At 39.0% G+C, this 21,827-nt stretch overlaps 1 protein-coding gene across 3 annotated transcripts in view; it reads left to right on the forward strand.

Moving 5' to 3' along the window:
* ADGRD1 (adhesion G protein-coupled receptor D1) overlaps positions 1-21,827 on the forward strand; it is a 158,102-nt gene that overhangs the window by 114,409 nt on the left and 21,866 nt on the right. For all 3 annotated transcript variants that reach the window (XM_075769598.1, XM_010310767.2, XM_075769599.1), the window contains 3 exons: positions 4,092-4,158; positions 5,183-5,249; positions 12,993-13,084. In XM_075769598.1, coding sequence (XP_075625713.1) covers positions 4,092-4,158; positions 5,183-5,249; positions 12,993-13,084 — 226 coding nt within the window. The remainder of the gene's footprint in view (positions 1-4,091; positions 4,159-5,182; positions 5,250-12,992; positions 13,085-21,827) is intronic.

The following is a 21,827-nucleotide window of genomic DNA, read 5'->3' on the forward strand; positions in this document are numbered from 1 at the left end:
TTTGATAGGAAAAAAGATACGATGATAATAATATATTAAAAAAGGTGATACACAAATGCAATTGCTCACCACCCACAGAAACAAAAACTAATCTGATGGCCAGTCTGTTTCCGAGCAGCGATCCTACCTCCCAGCTCGCTTCCCCAGGTATATCCTGAGCATGACGTTCTATGGCAGGGAATATCCCTCTGGCCAGTCTGGGTCAGCTGTCCTGGCTGTGCTCTCTCAGCTTCTTCTGCACCTGGTAGGGCCTGGGAAGCTGGAAAGTCCTTGGCTTCGTGTAGACACCAGAACTACCCAGCAACAACTAAAACCATTGGTGTGTGATCAACATTAGTCTCATACTAAACCCAAAACACAGCACTATACCAGCTGCTAGAAAGAAAATTAACTCTATCCCAACCAAAACCAGGACATCTGTATCAATGACAATTTGAAACTTGAGGCAATGACAGGAGATGGGAACAAGGAACTCTGCACTGAGTATCACTGATCTCCTAACATCTATTGAGATTTCTGAGAGATATTACTCCTGTAAAATGAATTCAACAGTAATCAGAGACAGGATACCAAATGTGCAGAGCTGATTGAAGTTCCTGTGTATTATCTTTAGTCCCAAGGGTGCTAAAATTACCTGGAAGACTACAGTTGCCAGGAATTCAAAAGAAGAGCAATTTTAGGAAGGTGATAATATCCTACCTATAAAACTACCTTGAGACTGATTGGGGAAAAAAAAAAATACTTTGTTGCCTTGGTGATTCAGCATAACACACACAGATTATTGTAGCAAAGCTTTTCCCACCCACCCTTTTGTAGAATGCTGATGATAGAGTTTTGATACTGGAGGTTTTGCTGTGGCACTTTGGCCTTAACATGTTTTCCTATTTCAGACAATTTCCTTTCTTTTAGAGGCCACCTTAGAAGGAACACCTTGTTCTGAGCTGTCAAAAGATTTAAATTTCCTTATTTGCTGTTGCTTGATGTAGTCCCAGACTTCTGCATAGATACAGTGTAACGCAGCAGAAGAAAAAGAAAATAATCGAAAATTAACTTCTACAAAACAAATGGGAGAATATGCTTTTCCCCATCAAGCAAAGCAGATCTTTTCAATATTAGAAGGAAATATACTTTCACTTGGGTCTAACGCTTCATCTTTCTCAATAAATGACATATTTAACCTTTTAGAATTAATGTCCTAAAATTGCTTTGAATTGCCTGCCACAGAGTTTCTATAGCCTGTCTGGTTTTTTCTATGTATAGAAGACACAGGAGCTTTCAAAATACAGCTTGTAGCTTTACAGGCATTTTTCATTTTATTTATCATTAGTGCCTCAGAAACTTAAAGCAAATGGATTAAATGTGAAGTTTAATGATGAAGAAGAGGACCTAGCTGACATTCATTTTAGACTTCACCCTAGTGACTGTGTTTGGGCTGAATTCAGGGACAATCTTGTCTGACCAAGGCTTGTGTTATGGGGCTTCCTGTGCCAGGTATTAAGAGTTTATGCCTGCTCTGCAGGCTGTATTTTGATGCTGAATTTGGGAGGTAGCTTTAAATTAGCTGGCTTGGGGCCCCAGAGGGCTCAAGCTGCAGCAGCACACGGCTCCATGTGGGTTGATTTACCCCATTTGAATGTGATGCTGTATTGCTCTAGGACTACAGAGACACGGATGACACCAGTGCCATAGATCAGCTGCCAGGAAGGTGTGCAAGAATATTTTCATCTGATACTGTGCTCTGGAAAGCACGGTCTATTGCATCGTAAATTTGGCGATTGGGAGTAGGGTTGGTGAGCATATTTGTAGCATCTACTAACTGAGAAAACATTCAGATACAGCAAAAAACCATATCCATAATTCTTTCATGGATGAAAACCAGTGCCAGCACAATATTAACATTACCTATTATGGGTGTAGACTAAACTTCACAGCTCTTATGTAATTATTACTGACAAAAGATTAAGCAAACGTACTTACTTTTGTGTATAATAAATAATCCATATGAATTCTTTAGTCCAGATCAAATCTTATGATCCCCCTTAGGCTAAATATATTTTTTCAACCTTTATGGAATTTATTGAATGGTTGTTTCTTAAAGAAAAAATACTCCAATTTCACTCTAACAAAACCTTGATTCTGCCTCCATTGCTGTTATCCATTTAATACCTTGTTAATGCAAAGAAAAGGCAAACACTGCACTATAGGCTGTAGACCATTTTATTCTCACTGACTTAACAGCTCTTTTTATGCAGATGACTGCTCTATGTTTCATCTGCGTAAGTTTTATTATCTTCCAAAGGAACTCTGTATTTAATTTTCTTCTTCACTGCCGTTTAAAATTGATAAAGCATCATGCTAAATCCTTTGAATATCCAGCATTTGACTTGGAAAAATAAAGGCAGACTAGAAGTACAAGGGAGACTTGGGTAAGCACAGGTATTTTTGCTTCTGTGACAAAGCTCCTGCCATGGGAAGACAACTTGCATCAGAAGACAAACAGTGCCAATCGGCAGTGTCTACTCAGCAACCAGACATGTAATTGGTAATGTGTAGACGTACCTGTGGGACTTTTAGGTACCCCAGGTAGCTCACATACCCATGGTAGACTGTTTCAGCAGATAGGCTTCTGTCTGTACTTAATTGCTCTGTTGAATATAATTATTCTTGATTTTATTCAACTGTGTGTAGGAATTCCCTTTCTTAAATAGGCAAATGTGACAGTAAGCTAAAATCTTGCCTTCGTTTAGGTCTTACACAAATATTACTTCTAAGGAGCTATTCCTGATTTGGACAAGCATGGGAGAGCAGAGTCAAGTTTATGGGATATTAAACCCCATCCTGCAGATTGGATTTCAAAGTTGAAGACATAAACAATGCCTGTAGATGCTGCTTTTTAACTACTGTCTGTCTTATTTATAAATACAAGGTGCTTCTAGCCACAATCATTACAGAATGAAAATACTTTTTTCCAAAAATTACAGTTCTGTCATTACAGGAAAATTTCACAGAATTTTACGGGGCTGACATTGGTAAGATTAAGCAGAAATTGCTTGTCAGGGAATTTTGTAAAGCCTCATGCAGAAAACCTGAAGAATTTAAAAGAAAATTGAAACTCTAAGCTATCATGTATAATACTCTGTCTGGGACCTGGTTATTAAATTCCATAAGATGATAAAACCCCAAACCTTCACATTTTATTAAATCACACAGGAATTAACAGACAATCATTTAATATTTAAAGGGATGAGGTTTTACTATATTCAGAACTGTTGGCAAGAAAAACCTCGGTTCCTCTCCAGCTCCTGGCCTGGAAAGCTGTGCTAAAGCTGCACAAAGGATATCGCAGTGCTGGGGGGCCGCAGACACGCAGCTCCCCCCGAGAGCAGGACCGTAACTGGCCGCCTTTGTCTAATTCCTGTGTAATCCCGTAAAGCACTCCTCTACCTCCCAGGATGCAGCACACTGGAACTGTCAAAACCCGTCTGGAAACTTCTCCTTTAAACACAGAAATCTTGTAGAGCTATTACATATTTATGTTAAAATAAGTCTTGGTTGGGCATCTGAGTGGGATCTGTGTTTGCTTCTGTCTCTTCATAACCATCTCTTGCTGCTGTGTGATGCTCTAGATAATTAAATGTCGCCATATCCGTCCTCTTGCCTGCTAGTCATGCACCCCTGTGAGAAACTCAACTTTGTTTTCTAGATTGTTTTGAATTCTTGAACAAGTTGCCCTTACTTGGGGGAACGTGGTTAAAATAAGCTTGATATTGCTGCACAGGATATCACTGCTTGAACAGCAAGAGAGAAATTGCGTAAACAAAAATCAGGCTGAAAAAGGACTATGATTCTCAATGAAATTAGCACTAATTCAGTTTAACTGTTTAGTACTTTATTGAAAAGTCATTTTGTTTGTCTGACATTAATTGATTAAAACATGTTGTATTACATAGCTGCAGGAGGATGTCGAGTTAAACTTCATTGTAAAATTACTCTGAGCTGTTCTGTTCAAATGAAATTTAGCTGAACTTGCGGGGTTTACTGGAAGATGTGTTTTTGTTACTGATATTGCCACTGACTTTGCCTTTTTGCAGGCTGCCCGCTGGTGATTTGTGTAATTTCTACAACATCATCCCTAGACAGCTATGGAGAAAGTGGCAAGTGAGTATGAAAATGTCTTCACTCCAAGTGCAATAAGGATGAGAAGTCTGATGGGGAGAAAACCGTGTAGATCTGTTAACAGGGACATGGTTCTGCAAGATCCTGCCGAGGAGCAGGGGAGATAGCCTGCAAAAGCACGACTGTTATATAGGCATATTCTTAGACCTAGAACCCTCAGGTTGGCTTTTCACTGCTGAGATGATGCACAAAAAGCTCCTGAGATGTTTTGCCAATTTTTCCCTTTTGCTGCAGAGCCATAAGGTCTCCTACGGTGAGCTCCCTGCTTACCCCATGCGCAGAGTAAAGCACAGGATGAAAAGTTTCTAACAAGATGAGAATAACCTTTGATTAAAGATATTTAATCTTTTGAAGAAATCTGCAGTTAAACATCTGAAGATCAGGAGTGGATATTGTTAAAAATTTTGAAAATTAAGTTCCTTTCTCATCTGGAAAAAGAAAAGCAAGTTTATCTGGAAAAACCCCCATAGGATTCAATCCTACCATAACGTAAGCAAAAGATTTGGAGCAGGGGTTATTTTTTATGTATGGTAAACTAGCTTATATCGTCAGTGCTGCAAAACAGACGTGTGAAGCTGACAGCATGTTTCCCAGCCTCTTCCTCACCCCCAGCCAGGCAAGGCAGGGAGGGCTTCAGTTTCTCTCTTGCTACAATGACAGTGCTCACAGCACTGAAATGAGTGCCTGTGATACAGGACACAAGAACAACTAATAGCAAATAAAACCTTTCCTTTCTTCCCATCTTTCCGCCCCAATGCTGTTTGAAGGCGTGCTAGGGCAGATAGCTGTCACTGACTCTCTGCAAGATACAAATCAAAATGAGATCTTGCCTCAGATTCCCCAAGTGCGAGGGGAAAAGCAGCTTCTTATTGATGCTTTATCATGTCTCTTGCCTTTAAAATTGATCAGTCTTTTGCACTCTCTTTTAGTCTCTTTTTAAATTAAGAACATTACTAATTAAATGACCGTGTGTTTCATCTATAATCATTCTGATTTTTCTCTGCAGCTGCTGGCTTTCACTAGAGAATGGAGCAATCTGGGCTTTTGTGGCACCGGCGTTGTTTGTAATTCTGGTAGGTAAACCCACGGCTGCTGCTGCTTTCTTGTCACACGTCTGTGTCAGCCACAGAGCAGAACTCGCTGAAGGTCTGATGTCACTCCTTGTGCCAGGCCAGTGAAACTGATTGAATGACAGAGATGAATGATCTAGAATTATATTTTCCTTCCTCCTAATTTTGTGCATATTAATTCTCACACTATTAATTTCGCTCTTCCAAGACAAAAATACAACCTAAAATACTGGGACAGCCCTCTTCTGAAACAGCCCTGTTGGGGCCATTAATAACTGTGTAGAACCAAGTAATCTTGGGAGTTTTAATAATTCTCAGAAAGATCCCCCAGAAGAACAAACTCTGTGGTTTGTGTTTTATATCTACAAGTAAAAGCTGAAAGGCTGATTCCACCCCACTGGTATTTGAAGCTTTTGCTTGTAGAGAGCTCACTTTTCCCAGTAAAGCTGAGTGCCCTCAGTGAAGATGATCATCGGCAGAGTTTGCAGGCAGTCAGCAGCCTGCAGGAACAGGTTAAAACAACAGGACGAGCTGTCACCCTTTGGGTGAGTTCTGGAGAAGGTAGCAAGCTGCACCCACCTTCTTACAGTGAGAAGGAATTTGTGCTATTCCTCTGGTTTTGGAATTCGATGTCAGGTGCGGCACTTTGTCAGGCTGATCAAGGCAGGGCTGTTAAGGCGAGTTTGCCAGGGTTCAGGTGGCTGCTGCAGACACCTCTGCCAGCTATAATGAACATCATCTTTCCGGGGAGAGTGCAGGTTCATGGCTCTGATGCTGATACATGAATGCTCTGCAGCAGTTTAATTATGCCCACACATTAAATTACAGTGAGTTGTAGCTTAATCACTGTGATTGCTTAAGGAGTCAGGGGTGTTTGCAGGGATGAAGTGGGAGATTATTCCTCTTCAGCACTGTTTCCAATACTTTAATTGATCAGGTTATCTATGATTTTTGCTGCAGGTTATAATGTCAGAGTGACAGTATGAACATGGAATAGACTCACTGATTAGTGAAATCAGATTGTCTTTAAAGCTTAGATTTTAAAGGCATGAGCCCAAATTGAGACCGGAGTCTGCCTGCTGTGGTGTTTAAGGAGGGTCAGGTGAAATAAGATCCTGACTGCTTGCTTGGAGGAAGAATCAAAAGAAGGTACTGACTATACTTTGTACTTCCCTACAGAAGCTAGGATTTCCATGGAAAGCAGAAAGAAACTTCCCCAAATCTCGTCATGCAGAAAAAACCCCACAAATCCTGCTCACAAGCCAAAGGAAGGAAGGAGAGCTATGCATATAGAACTAATGTTTACCATTGCATATCTCTATAACTATTTGGCAAGCAGAAGGTGGCTCCTTGGCTGACCTTTTCCATCTCAGGCAATTTTACACTGCAGCTGAGTGGACATCCTAACATTTGCCTGGGAGACAGCAAAATCAGCATCTCTTATAAGGAGCCCAGCCCAGCCTAATCCAGCATCTTCCACCCAAGAAAAACTATGCTATATAAACATATATTAAGAAAACAATGAAAATAGTTGCTATATTGATGTGGCAGAAATTGCCTCATGTTAGCATTTTAATCAAACTATTAATGACAACACTGGAAAATCCCTGTGCAGGAAGGGCAGAATGTCTTTTACCTAAGTGAAAGCATATACATGTAAATAAGAAATGTTGATCACTGGATTAGAGCTGGCTAAAGAGCTCTGGACTTTGTTCCAACAAACTTAATTTCTTGTTGGACTGTACCTTAGACCTTCTGCATGTGAGTTCATATTCAAAGATATGTAGATATTGATGATTGGAGAGCAATTAAAATAATCTAATATTGAAATGTCTCCTTCTCACATTAGCACTTGCTTTCTGGCCATTGTTCAGCAGCAAAGGAGGAAATGAGATGCTACCAGTGAAATCAAATCTTTCCCAGCTGCTGTCCAAAGATGATATCAATCAAAACATGCCAGATAGTGAAGTGCTTACTCACCTGAGTGAGCACAGCCTTCAACAATTTGCATGCGTAGCTGCTTGCCAGTGAAAGTAAGGGTTTAACTGTCTGGCTCTCGCTTATGATATATAACATTTGTGCAGCTCAAGTTATATTCTTATAGGGATACAAATATTTTGAGAAAGAGAAAAAAATGAGCTCACAAGGTTGATCCACGTAGAGCAATTTGTTAAATAGTCTAAACCCAGCTCTGCCCAAAATAGCAGCAAGCCAGCTGACAAATTATTCTCTCTGGGCATTGAATATGCTAGCTGAAAAATGTGTTAGTGCCTATAGGGAAATAACAAGGCTAAACACTATTTTGTGCGTGCATGTATGCCTGTGCTCTTAAAATAACAAATTAGCCACTAGTTGCATGAACTAGTGCTTAGCTCTGAAAATACGTTTCGAAAGGCAGTTTTTGACTACTTCCATCCACAGTTTCTCTCTGCCAAGAAAAAGGGATTATGCTGTGAAGAAAACAGGGAGACTGCTCCTTTCAACTCCCACACCCTGGAGACTAGGCAGACACAGTCTGATTTTGTCCTGCCACAGCCTCACAGGCAATATAGACATCACGGAGCCTTAAAACAGAATGATGTGGTGGGAGTGTGACTGGGAAAAAATACTCACACATACTTTTCTAGGGAGTAATTCACAGAACCTCCCAGCCCTATATGGATTCCCGTATGTAAAGTGCTCTTTCCTTGGGGTCTGAGTCAAGGGATGTGATGAAATAGTTCCTTCTATGTGTAGGTCTTTTGGCTTCTACCTGCGTCTTAAGGTTTAAAGATTACTCTCCCCCACCTCCCAACCACAACACTCAAGCCTCTATAGCATCCTCTTAAGGCAGCTTCACAAAAAAATTGTTGCAATTAATTTGAAACCCAAACCAATCTCGGCCAAAGTGAGCCTGGGACTTGTTTTCAAAGGAAAAAAAACCCAAAAACCAAACTTGACAAAGCACCTGAATTTTTGGAACAAGACATTAAAACTTCTGGCAGAAGGCTTTGTTTGTTATCAGCCATCTGCTGCCTTGGTGTGTTTCCATAGATATGGCAGAATTAAGGAAATTCTGTGGAAAGCATCTGTGTGTGCGGAGCAGTGGGTGTGCTGCAGACTGTGAACAATCCATTGGGGGCGAGATATTGGGATGTAGTGGCAAGCCCTTTCTATTGTTTTCCCTTTAAGTAGTTACTTTCCTGGTGTTTTTTTACAAGTCTTTCTGATAAACAGCATTTTTATGGATGCTAAATGATTTTCATTAGCATTTTGCTAACAGTTCTGTGCTGTGGGGACATCAGCTTTGTACCCACTGTCTTCAGATGGGACTCCGTGGAACTCGGGTCCCAGGCTGAGATTGCCATCACTGTCTTTGGTTGGTACTTGCTTACAAATGTTCGCTCTATAAAAAAAATATTCTCTCCCTTATACCTGCTGATCATGCATGATTTATTTCTGTTGCCTCATGGTATTTATTCATAACTTTACGTACCAGTGTGGAATTGGGATCATTTTTGTAGGCTGAATAATATCTTACTCTGCAGGTAGGCCCACTGATTGAAAAGTGACAATTTGTGTTCCTTATTAGACATTGTTCATCATGGGAAAAGGTGACAGAATTGGACCCATAGTGTTTAAAGGCCTTGAAACAGTAGGATTCCTCAGAGTCATTGAAATCAAGTACATACTTAAGTGCTGTGGAGGATTAGAGCACAAATGAACAGACCACAGCTGCTAAGCTTCTCATTTTCTCATTTTTTCTTATTAGCACTCAGTTATGAGCACTTTTACTATTTTAAAATCAAATTCCTTCATTATTTTTAAATTAAATTTCTTCTTACTTAACCAACAGGAAAGCATGCAACATTTTTTTCAAAGGGGACAGATTGTAAGAAATTAAAAATTAAGGGTTAATATTAGGAAAGAGTAGAAGTCAGGGATCTGTAACGCCTTTTATATATTATTTATTTTCTTGTGTATTTCCTTTCCAACCTCAAAGTTTTGCTCTGATATTCAGCTCTGACTAGTGTCATACTACGTGCATGAATATGAAGTAATGTACACAGAAGTCTAAAATAAATCAATTTAGCCTATTCCATACGTAGTTGCTCTGGGATAGGTAAGAGTGGAAGCAGGCTTTCCAAAATCATTCTCCCATATTTCAACATCGATCTAATTTAATCGACTAGCTGTATATGGAATATCCAGTAATGACTTCCGATGTGACCTAGCAATGGGCTGCAACTGCAACAACTTGCAACACTGCTGTGCTACTAATGATGTCATGATAAGGATCAAATTAACTTGCACCATGTTAAACCTCAGATTGGAGGAGTCAGTTATAACTCCCTGCACTGTTGCCCGAAAGTGAAGTGGAGCGTAAAATAGTTTGTGGTTTTAGAGGAAAGCAGGTCAATGGATTTAATTAAGGCAATATGTTTTAAACATTTTTTTTTTTAGTTCCACTGTGCTGCCAAGCCTTTTCTTGGCTAGGATGCAACACACCACATCAGAGGGTTTTACACATGGGATTTCTGCGCTGCACTAAAGAAGAAACAATAATCTCATGAGACTTGGAGGAAATCTAGGTGAAACCCCTGCAAAAAAACCCTAAGCAATGGAAAGAATTTGTCTCACTGTATCTGGTCTGACAAATTTTTGATGAGAAAAGATATTGAAAGTGGTCCTTTTTACTCATTTAACTCTCTTCCTGATCTGACATCTTTTAGTCAGATAAAGTCACTGGAGTGAGCCAGAGCTCTCTGATGTCATAGGGATCTTTGCATGGGCTCTGGTGGGCTTTGGATCAAGCCAACATTAACGGGAGCTGGCATCTCCTGCTGATTTCACAGAGACCTGTGAGTGCCTGGGGTTGGACAAGCTGCCTTGAAGGGAGTCCTGTGAGTTAGAAAACAAGTGCTAATGTTATTAGTTATAGTTTTTTTTAAAGTAGACTGTGGCCAGTACCTGCAAGTAAAAATATTCTAAGTTCCTGCGTAATTTTAAGGCAAAACAACTCCAACTGTCAGGTAAGCTGGCCTTTCAGAAAAGTAAAAAAATAGGAAGTCTATACGGTTCCCTTATCTAAATGTTTATTCTCCTAGTCTGAACATTCTGATATAAGTTAAAGCATAATGAGTGTTTCACCAACTAAGCAATCTCCTGTTCAAATAATTGGTGAAGTATTTACATCAGATGCCAAAAAAAATCACTGGAGGAACAATTCAGTGGCTGTATTTTGGTTTCCCATTATAAGGGCAGTGGAAATACCTCCGTGCTTTACTTACTGAAACATTAGCAAAGGAAGACATTTATAGCTAATCTGTTTGTTTAGGCTGGATGAGATTACTCTAATTTCTCAAAATACCTAAACAAAAATTTCCAAGTGGTTCAGAAAATTTAAATATAGAACTTTGGGACTTGGGTGTAATGGTCTATTGCTCATTTTACTAGTGCCTTGGTTTTTTATCAGCAGTGAGATCACAGTGTTTTCTTCTCATCTTTTAAACATATTACTAATGCACCCTGGAAAGGATATAGTCACACTGACTGCACAAGAGGAGAAGCTCAAGGCCTTTTTAAATTTCTGCTTTAGACCATCCAAAATACCTAGGAAATTAATTTCCAACTTTAGGTAAAGAAATGAAAATTCAGCTAGAAATGCCAAACAGTTTGTGCTTTAGAAAACCATCTAATTTTTCTCCTCTGAGATTATCTTACTTGTGCCATTTTCATGACCAGATCTTAGGGTTCGTGTCCCATTTGAGTGAGAGTTTGCAAGATTCTGAATATCCATTTCTTGGTGCTTCTCATTCATAACTTGCACTGACTTTTGTAAGATGGAGGAAAATCAGAAGAATGAGGTTTCATTTTTTATTTTTTTTACTTAACTGGATTTTTTTGGAGGGAGTATTTGAATATACGTTATTTAGGCATAATCTTCATATTTTTAAAAATGCTATGCAGAAAGCAAAATGTAGGATTGTCTAAAAAGAATTAGAAATGGAAAAAAGCATTAGGGTTAAGTGCTTGTGAGGCTGGCAGGAGTGTACTGTTGCCTGCAGTCACCAGAAAAAGAGATCATGGAAAACTGCCAGGATGAACTGTCAGTGAGACATCACAAGGAAATGTCAAAAGGTGAGATTGATATTTTAGATAAAAGACTAAAAACGGCTGCTGAAAGATCATGTGTCAGGAAAGAAGTCAGGGGTACAGAGAGGCATTTCCTGTGCAGTTCCCATGAAAAGCGGGAGTAATGATGATGATCATTTGGTGGACATGCAGCAGAAAATTGGAGAGTTTGGAGGAGACAGGGAAGAGAGAAAGAAGAGAAAGTGTAATTTGTTCATGCTCATCGTTTGCAGCTTCACTCAACATGCATATTTAACATATAAGTGGGTATCTCAAAAATGCTTATTACCATCTCAAAGAATTTATAAAAGATATTTACAAAATATGATTTCATGGGAATAGGGAAAATGATCCCAAGACCATTGAATTTCACTTCTTATTCATCTCTGTAAATCTGATTGAACAACAAGTATGCTTGTAATTGAAAAGCTGTCAGGTTCCACAGGGTATTCTTAGGATGGGCTAAAAAGCTGTGGCAGGAATAAACTATCACAATTATGGTCCTACTTTACACCAGGTAATGATCTGTCCTTAGAAATCTAAAATGGAAATAGTAGTCAGAAGATTTGAAAAATATCAAGGAAATCATTATCATCAAACTTAAACATTTTTTAATTCACCCTCATCCTCAGAATTAGAATATTGATGTCAAAATAGAGAATGATTATTGAGTTTTAACTGAGCAACAGCACTATATTGAAGTCTTCTCTGTAGTTCAGGGTAGTTTTGTTTTACTCTTGTGCTTAACTTGATGCTAAATATCAGCTTTGTAGCTGATGTGTAACTTTGGACAGGAAAAGGGAAATACGTCTTTCACCTTCACATTCTCTCCTCTTTCTTTTTGTTTTCTCTCTTTAAACCCAAGGTCTTTGTGCAGCAACGCGATGTTTGCCACATTTCCTTTAAGTGATCAAGATTTCCTTCTTTCTTCACCTGTAGCTCCAGAGCAAACTCTCGTTTGTTACACATTGGCAGTGTTAGTCTTTTCAAGATTTCCTACTTTTCTGGTGGGAGTTCTTTTCATTTTCTTGATGCTTCTGCTGGGCCTGACATCAAAAAGAGCAGGGCTTTTGAAGAGCAGAGTTCAGGCTTAACATATTTTCCTCATTGCTGTTTTAAAATAATCTTGTGCTTAAATTGCAAGTAGACTTTGGTGAGAAACAGGAACTGTACACTGTGAAGTCTAGCAAGAAAGGTGCTCTCTGAAGTCTGTGCACATGCAAGCACAAAACCAAAAAGAATGCAGACACATGCCCCCGTTCACTGAAGTTTCTGTTTAATTTGTCAGCTGGTAGTAGATTACTAGGGTATTTATTTGTACAGTAGGAATCCTGAGCACTTCTTTATCTGTGAAGCAATGTATCAGTCCAGCCTTATCCTAAACAGACAAGGACTGTTCCTGAAGGACAGAAAGTACAAGCAAAAACTACCCACTGTGGGGAGAGGGAAATCCATTGACAAGGGTCAAACTATACCAGCCCCAAACTGGAAACCTCTTTTGCCAAATAAATACAACACACAGAGTTCCTATTTTCTGTTGTATTTATACAATAGACTCCTAGGGCAGTTTGCACTTCTGACACAGTCAGTACGTACCTTCCTGACCGACTCTCGTTCCTTCTTCTTCTTCAGGTCAATATTGGTATTCTCATTGCTGTCACAAGGGTTATCTCAAGAATCAGTGCAGACAACTATAAGGTCCATGGAGATGCCAATGCCTTCAAGTAAGTTTTTCTCATTCAAATTATATTATAACAAGTTAATAATCTCACACAATGTTGTATCATGAAGACGTGTATCGTGGACTTCTCCCAGAACACTGATATGATTTGTCTTTAGTAAAAAGCAAATAATGTTAAAGGTAGCATATCATTCTCTTGAATGCAGCCAGTTAACCTATATTTTATGAAAGCCAAATACTGCACAGGATGAGACCTGTGGTTCAGCATGAGCTAAAGTGTTTTCCTGCTTATTACAGTCTCCAGCATTTGCTGATTCATGATTTTCCCTTTTATTAATGGAGACTTTCCTCTTCCTGCTATATTCAAAGATAAATCTCACAGAGCATCGTTAATCTGTACTGGGGTATTGCAACTATTCTGCTCCTTCAGATAAACCTTGTTTCTAGCTCCAATTCAGCGTAATATTTAGGCATATGCTTATCTGTAAGCCTCTCTTGATACTGCAAAGCACGCAGACTTATGCTGGATTTAAATTCAAGCGGGTCTTATATTAAGGTGTCTTGAGCCCCTTGGGATGGTGGCCTCTCTGAGAGTGTATCATCTTTAAAATACTGCACTAGCAAGGCTAGAGGGGAAATGTAAGGTAGATACATCCCTACATCTGAATACACTAGGACAAATTCTGATTTCTAAAATCTATAGGATTACATATGGGTAGCTAAGAAGATAATTTAATATGAGTTTAAAGTCAGATGCTGAATGTTTCATTTTGTATTTTGTATCTCATAAAGATGCTTTAGTCCAAATATAAAAAGGACGCTTTATGCAACTCAAGGAATATGTAACAGATAGAAGAAAAATGTGATGATGGTTTGTGTTTAATGTTTCTGAGTCACAGGCTATTGTATGATAAGGATTTGGTGCCACTGCTCTGAAATGGTATCATAAAGAATAATTTTTATGCTTGGATTACTTATGTAATTTTTAAAATGCCATTAAGTTTTAAATATTGGTGACAGTTACCTAATTGAAGTTAGTTTAATTATTGTATACTTATCCAACAGGAAAAGAAAAACAGTAAATAAGTCTACACAAAAATCTATAAGATAATTACATTGCAGTGAAATGAAAAGACTGGGAATTAAAATAACTGTTTCAGGTTTGACTGAGTCCCTGTGACCTTCAGAAATACCAAGGAAATATAGAACCTTAGGAAGCAAATAACTATATTGTCAATGCCAATTTCTATACACTATTAGAATTACGAAGACAAAGGAACAACCTCCGTAAGTAGAAGACGCACAGATTCCTCTATGTACTTAGATATTTCTTTACTTGTATTACAAATGATTGATTCAATTCATACTGTATCCTGCACACTAATATTTATTATTTTTTTAAAATAAAACTATATGTGTGTACATAGGTAAACCAATTTATGAATGGTTGGTCTAGGAACAACATGAAATCCGTTTAATCAGGAGTATATGTCCTTAGTTCCAGTATTATCAGCTGTAGATTTGGAATGGTGGAGCTCTGTACTGAAAAGGGGACTCCTCCAGACACCCTGGCTAAAAGATGTTTCTTGTGCCAAGTGATTTTTAAAATACAGTTTTTGGATTTGACCTAACAAAAGTGATGGTGATGGGGAAAAATGGTAATCAATGGGAAGATATATCTGGAAGCATTCAATCAATAAATTATTGGTTAAGCAGAAATATGCTTTGATAGAACAGGTTTCCTCATAGAACTAAATTAATTCAATGAAATATAATCGAAGGTAAACAGAACATACAGAATAGTTCTTTTTCTGTAGATATCATTACAGAAATGGGTCCTCAGAAGAAATTTGAAATGAGAAAGGCATAAATAGCTTTCCAAATCAGATCTTGGAGGGTATTTATACCCTGATTCAACATAGCAGTGAGGCATGATGAATTAGTTTCATGTACAGAGGATGTCACGGAGAAAGTAACTGGCCTGTTGGAAAAAAGAGAAATATAAGGCCTTCGTAACACTGGATTTCATTTTCTTGTCATCAGTATTCCTTATACAGGTGAGAAGTTTATATGCCTAGTGTGAAATCATTCTGTCCATGGTTCTGTTTTCCAAAAAAAGAAGAGAACAAAACAAAAGAGGGTTCTGTTCTGACAGCTGCATGGGGAATGTTTTTCCTAGTGGAAAAAACCCATGCCTCCAACCACTGAAGGATCCTGGATGTTGATTAGAGGTTGTTAACATGTGAGAGTGGATAAGCACAGCAAAACGAATCCGTGACAGAGAGCACAGAGAAATCAGAAGAACGCAGTAAGCTCTGTAGTTTCTGTCGAGTTGCTGTCAGCAAGGACTACAAGGTAGTTTCTGAATCAACAAGTTCAATTGGTTTAGGGAGGAATCACTGAAGACTGCAAAACACTTTGTGTAATATGAGCCTCAGATAAAGGGCCTGTCAGGCACCCATCTGAATAGTGCAGTTCAGTTGATATTAGCTAGGGAGGAAACTGCAGCATGTTAGAAAGAATTTATCAAGCACTTCTTAGAAACAGCTGAATTAAAATGGCACAACGTGATTTTGGTGAGAGAAGGAGGCACTTTGTCATCATGTTGCAGTTGTTTGCTGCAGTGAAGTGGTACATGAGGCAGAAGTGGGGTTTTTAGGGTTGCGTTCATGGTTTCCGAAAGCCAAAGACAGAAGATAAGAACTGCAATGCAAGGAGCTGTGGTGGGGAAGCCTGCTCAACCCAGTAAACTTGAGAGGGGAAAAAAGGAGGGATTTCTGCGTGTCTTTTCAAGCTGGAATGAAATGTAAGTGAATGAAACAGTAAGTTGTTGTCTGCAACAATTTGGATGATAGCACTTAAACAGCAGGGTTTCGAAGTTTACAAGTGATAATGAACTGAAAGGCGTAGGCAAAGCTGGCTGGAGAACGGCAGCAGCGCCTGTGGCAGGAGGGTGAGGGAGGTGCCAGCGCCAGCTTGCCTGTCCTTGGTAGCTCAGGCCAATATTTGTACCTGACTAAGAGCCTCACGCTCCCAGCTCCTGCTGACTTCAAATATGAACAGCCATTGCAGTCCGAAAATCCCAGCCTTCAGGTTTTACCAAACAGGCTCGTCATCAGGCTCGCCTCTTGCCAGGGTTTGCTGCCAAAGGAAAAGTTTAATCATGCTGACGAGGCCTGGCTTCCATTTCTGCTGCAGCCCGGATGGGACAGCACCTGACCTGGATTCGTCTCCCTTAACTTTAGAGCTCAGTAAAGCTGCCACCTGCACCTGGACTCCTGATCAGTGGAGAAATGGGTGCTTCTGCTATGTAGCTCAACTCGTCTGTTATGTGTTCATCTCACCTGCCTTAAAAATTCTGATTTTTCCCCAGAGACTGAAGGAAGCCTAGGCTGCCCAGCGTGTACTCAGATACCATCTCTGGGCATGTCTCAAGCCAGGTGTGATAACTCACACCTCTGAGGCCATCAGCCCATAGCTGAACAGAGATTACCGTAGGAAATTGTCACAACAAAGATGCAGTTTTGAGCCATGATGCTATCACTTAGAAAGGATATTTGTTAGAGAAGTGCTAGTACTGGAGCATATTTAGTTTCCCTAAAGATTAAGTTACTTGGCAACACGAGTGGATATTACCAACAAGGCTTGTTTCTCTTGGCAACAGACAGCAATAAACTGATGCAATTATTTAGAGTAATTGTTCCTGATTTTCCATATGGCAACAGGTCCTCTCAAATGCTGACTCAAAAGTGACTACGGAATATGCATCGGGGTGAGCCAGTGCTCCGCTCTGAAGGCAGCGTCCGTCAAAATTCATGTTTAAAAGCCAAAATCGAAAAGGAGGTTGTGCACAAAATTCCTTTTTTATCATAAAATTAATTTTACTCAACTTCCCCATTCACATTTCACCCAGAATAAAGTGCAAAACATTATGGGCTGTTGGACTTCTTCAGGCTCAGAGGTTGCTCGTCACAGGGTGATGTCAGACAGCATCTTGCAGAACACTAGTTTCAGAGATACTGGTGTGGACACGTCTGTTTGTTTGTTTACTTAAAGTAAATAATAATAGCACCCCCAAAATAAAATATAGGACAAACTGAAGAAGCAGCATAAAAAGTAAGTTTATATGACACTTAAACTGCAAAATGACCAATAATTTAAGGCAAAATGAATGTAATTAATTAATCAGTATATGATCATAGATGCTAATTAATGCAAATGAGACTCCTGCAACAGTCTGAACAGTAAGTATTTGATTGTAGGAATTTTTGTGTGTCCGGGAAAACAGTCACTTTTTTAGCATCTGAAACTTTAATTCTGCAAGAGCAGTTTGCTGGTAAGAGCTGAGCAACGAATTGTTATCGGCTCCTATTTATTACTTGAATTTACTTAAGAAGATGCTTTTTGTATTGTTTTCTGAAGCATATTGAACACATGTATAGAATATGCGTTGTTTCACTTAATGGTGATTGATTATATTTGAACCTTGTATTCAATGATTAGCTATTGACTCTCAGCAAAATAATTTTATGTAATAATTCAGATCCTGCTTTCTGAGAATGTTTTGCACCCAGGGAACAGATTTTTCAACAAAAAAGATAATCTGAATGTTTTAGTTTATAGAATGCTGAATCAAATACCTTGAAACATTTAAATGTACACACACAGCATTTGTTTGCATTATACATTCTTCTTGACTGGGCCCTCTTTTAGGGAAATAATTAATCATATGTTTGAGTTTAAGCATATGAGTAGTCTCTCTGAGCTTAATGCAATTAAAGGAGATTAATTTAATGGAATTGCTCACGTGCTTGAAAAGGCACATGATTACATTTCTGAGTTATGGACCATTTGAACTCTTTTTCTTACTTATTTCTGCTGCATGTAAAGTCTTAATTCCAGTCAATGCATTCATTAAGTCTTATTAGGACCTAAATAGCTTCTTTTCTTGCTGTTGTGCCCCTTCAAAGACTCATTGCTGTGTTTACTTGGGAAGTTACTTCCCTGTTACAGTGAGAATTTATATTTAATGTGAGAGTGTTTTAGAAACCTGCACATTTCATTACCCAGGGGGAGAACTCTTCCCTGATTAAGTTTATCACAGGTGGCTGTTTGGTTACATGACTTACCTGCTTCCTGGATTACAAAAGTTTTTCTTTTTTTACAAGTATAATAACAGTTTTCAAATATTTTAGTTTTGCACTAAGACTAATATCAATCGTAATAGGGGAAGAAATGCAAAGCATGTCTCTTTTGCAGGAATAGTAGTTTTAGTCTAGAAACAAAGGTACCATGCTTAGCCATACCACTGCGCTTTCCCAGCTAGTTCACTTTTGCATTGCATTGTCCAAAGAGACAGTTCCATTAACTTTTCTTAATAAATTGCCAAGTCCAACTCTTGATTACTTTCTCACTGCTTGCTCTGAAATGGTCCAAGGAGTTGGAAAAAACTCTATTTTTTTTATAAAGTGTATACTTCAGGAGCCAGTGAACCAGCAGTGATAGCTATCATAGTCATCCACAGAGAAAGCAATTACCACAAAATCGGAAATATTTCTTAGCTTTTTACCCCATTCTTTCTTTCATTTTACTCATTTCCTTTGTCCCTCAAAGCTTGATCTTCACTCAGTAAAATAATAAAACAGCCTCTTAGTTCTCTATCGAGGGAAGGAAAACCATTTTTTCTGTTTAGTTAAATTAATGACTGAATATTGGAATGAATGGCAGTAGCTGCAGTGCATGGGAGCAAAATAGGGCTTCAAGGAAAACTCCACAGGGCAAGCAAGTTGTGTAAGCTGTTTTGTCAGTCCGTTCCACCTTTTTTAATATAGCATAAACCACTTTGGATGAAATTGAAAACTGAGTACGTAGGTTTAATGCAAATCTGTTCCTTCCCTTGGTTATTTGGGGGGGAAAAAAAAAAAAACAAACCTGTACAGAAAGATTTTCCCTTTGACAGATACAAATGCAAGAGGGTTGTCCTCCAACAGCTCATGATGCTGCAGACATCTGTATGGTTTAACTGTGTAATTGACCATTCCAAAGCACTTTGCCAAGCCATCTATTATATCCCTGCAGCACACCGAATGCACTGTGGCAAATTGCTCATCCGTTTAATCAATGATCCATTCCGTGTCATGACTCTGCATCAGTATTTTACTTTGTTTATAAACAGACCGCCTGCCTTTCAGCCCAGTCACCTTTTGTTTCAGATACCAAGCCTTCGAGTTAGTGCTGATAGCTTTGGTGCTTTTAACATCAGGCATTATTCTGCAAGATACTGTGTATTTGTTGCATTTTGTTCTTGTGCTTCCATTCGTATTTCATGTCATTTGATGTCCAAAGACTTCTCTTTCTAAGGATTATTTGCAGCAGTTCATTGTCACAGAACGTACTTGTCAGTCATGGCACTTGCTTGAGGCTCTCGTGAGCGCTTTCCTGCCAAAGGAGATACCATAATCTCTCTCCATAACTAAATTCCACCCATTTGTGATATCATTACAGAATTTCTTCCCCCCCCCCCCCCTTCCAAGAGGGTTGAGGAGCAAGTTACAATCTGCAAACTCTTCTGAAAGTCTACGGGGAATGAAAATCCATATCACTAGAAAATTCTTTCTGTGTCTTTCTGGGTGGGAGATGCTGCAGTGCAACCCTCGGAGAAATGTAGCTCCTGCTTTTCTGGGCTCTGTTGAAAAAGAAAAGAGCTTTTCCCATTTGCTGAAGAAGAGCCATCAGTTAGAAAGAGCAGTGTGGCAGGCCAAATCTGCTTTCAGCAATTCCTTTTCTTGACAATTCTAATTGTGTGTAAGGAATCATGTTCATTGAACATGGCTTCAAACAGCATGAGTGATGTACCTCAAGAAAACTCTTGGAAGGAGGAGAGTTGACTGGCAATAAAGGAAATAATTAAAATGAAAGCATTAAGCAATGACAATTAGTGAGCTGAAGTGCTACTGCCAATGATAATGTCTTCAACCTAATTAAATTTTTGGCTCATTGAATATGACAAATACAAAGGCAGTTTGGGTATCTCCTTATTAGACTCAGAGTTGTAGACTGAAAATACGTGGGTTTGAATGTTGCCAATGAGAGTATTAATGAGGAAGTGCTAATCTTTTGGGAACCATAATGGCAGTAATGGTAGTGCTTTCTTTACCGCAGATGCTAAGAGTCAGAGCACTGGAGAAAGGCTCCAGGCCATGTTGTGATTGTTCAGGAGCATTTCAGGCACATTTTGGGAGAAGTAATAAAAGCTTAAAAGTATATACAACATAGCTGCTGAGACGAGCCTGCTCTGCACAACCACAGAAAAAGGAACAAATAGTAATAGGCTTAAACTGATGAAAAAATCAAATATCTTCAAGTTTCCAGTAGTGGGATGGGAGTTGCAAAGCAATGGAGTTGATCACCTGGAGAGCTGATGAGCTTCTGTCTTTGAACGGCTTTCAGAAGTGGTTGCACAAATGTCTGTCAGTACTAATTCTGGTGCCAGGAGCGACAACTAATCCTGTCTCATGACTGAGCTGGACAAGATGCCATTATGAGTCCTTCCACAGCTTATTTTTTAGTTGGTTGTCCCCTTCTGAGCCAAAATTGTCCTTTGTGAGGATTGTTTTCCATATGTCATTTCTCCTTAAACATGATTTACTGCTCCAGGGTAATCAGGGTGTGTTGATTGAGAACTCCAAAAGAACAAGCAGCTCTGCTACTCGTGTGCCTATTTCTTGTATTAGGAAGGGCAGTAAGACTTCTGTTGGAAGATGTCCCTGCTCATTGCAGGGGAGGGGGTTGGACCAGATGACCTTTAAAGGTCCCTTCCAACCCAAACTATTATATGATTCTATGAAATAGGTACGAAATATACTAGGAAAACTTGATATTTAAGAGATGCTGGATTTTCTGAGTATAAGGATATAATACTTTTCATTAGAGATGCTAAGGCATGTTTGTTTTCATATCTGAATGTCAGGATAGAATGAGGTTTATTAAAACTTGGTTATTAAATCCCTATGATGAAACTTTGCTCTGAGCACAACAAAATCAGTAATGAAAGGGAAGGGTATGAAAGAAGGGGTCATACCAACCCACCCTTCAGCTATTTCTCCTCTTCAATGTCTAGAAACCTATGTTGTCCTTATTGATCTATGGTTGAATCAATTTCTTGATTCCACACTATCAGTCCCCAATAGATGCTAAAAGCCGTCGCTGCAGGTGAAAGCTGTTCTCTCTGTAGGAGCTTGAGGGTGTACTATGTTGAGATGGGGCCTCCTTAAGTCAAATCAGGATTTATATGGCATTTAATAAGAACAAAATACTCTCTTGACCCCATGCCTACGGTTGGATCATTCCTGATGTGTCTTTCATGGGATACTCCAGCATACGAAGGAGTCGGGTCAAAGATGTTGTTAGCGAAATGATATTGTGACATATGTGAACAATGCAGGTGTGGTATCGCCCTCTCTCCACCCAAGTTGTCTAAAGAATATCATGTCTTCTTTACTTTAGAATTATAACAACAGAAATTTTCAGCTTTTGAAAATCTACAGTGAAAAAAGAGCTTTGAAGTTCACATTCTTTTGTTTTTAAAAATTTCCTAATTATTTTTTGGTTTCAATCTTTTAATCTGATTTTAAGCCATGAAAATGCTGGTAGGAGGAGGACAGTGTTATGAGTTATAGCTTTATGCCTGGTACCAGAGCAACTATTAAATGCTGGTTGTTCATCATGAAATGGTACAATTCACTGTGAACAGCAATAACTCCAAGAGTTTGCTTGAACTGTTGCAT

Source organism: Balearica regulorum, chromosome 17, assembly GCF_011004875.1.
Source record: "Balearica regulorum gibbericeps isolate bBalReg1 chromosome 17, bBalReg1.pri, whole genome shotgun sequence".
Taxonomy (NCBI): domain Eukaryota; kingdom Metazoa; phylum Chordata; class Aves; order Gruiformes; family Gruidae; genus Balearica; species Balearica regulorum.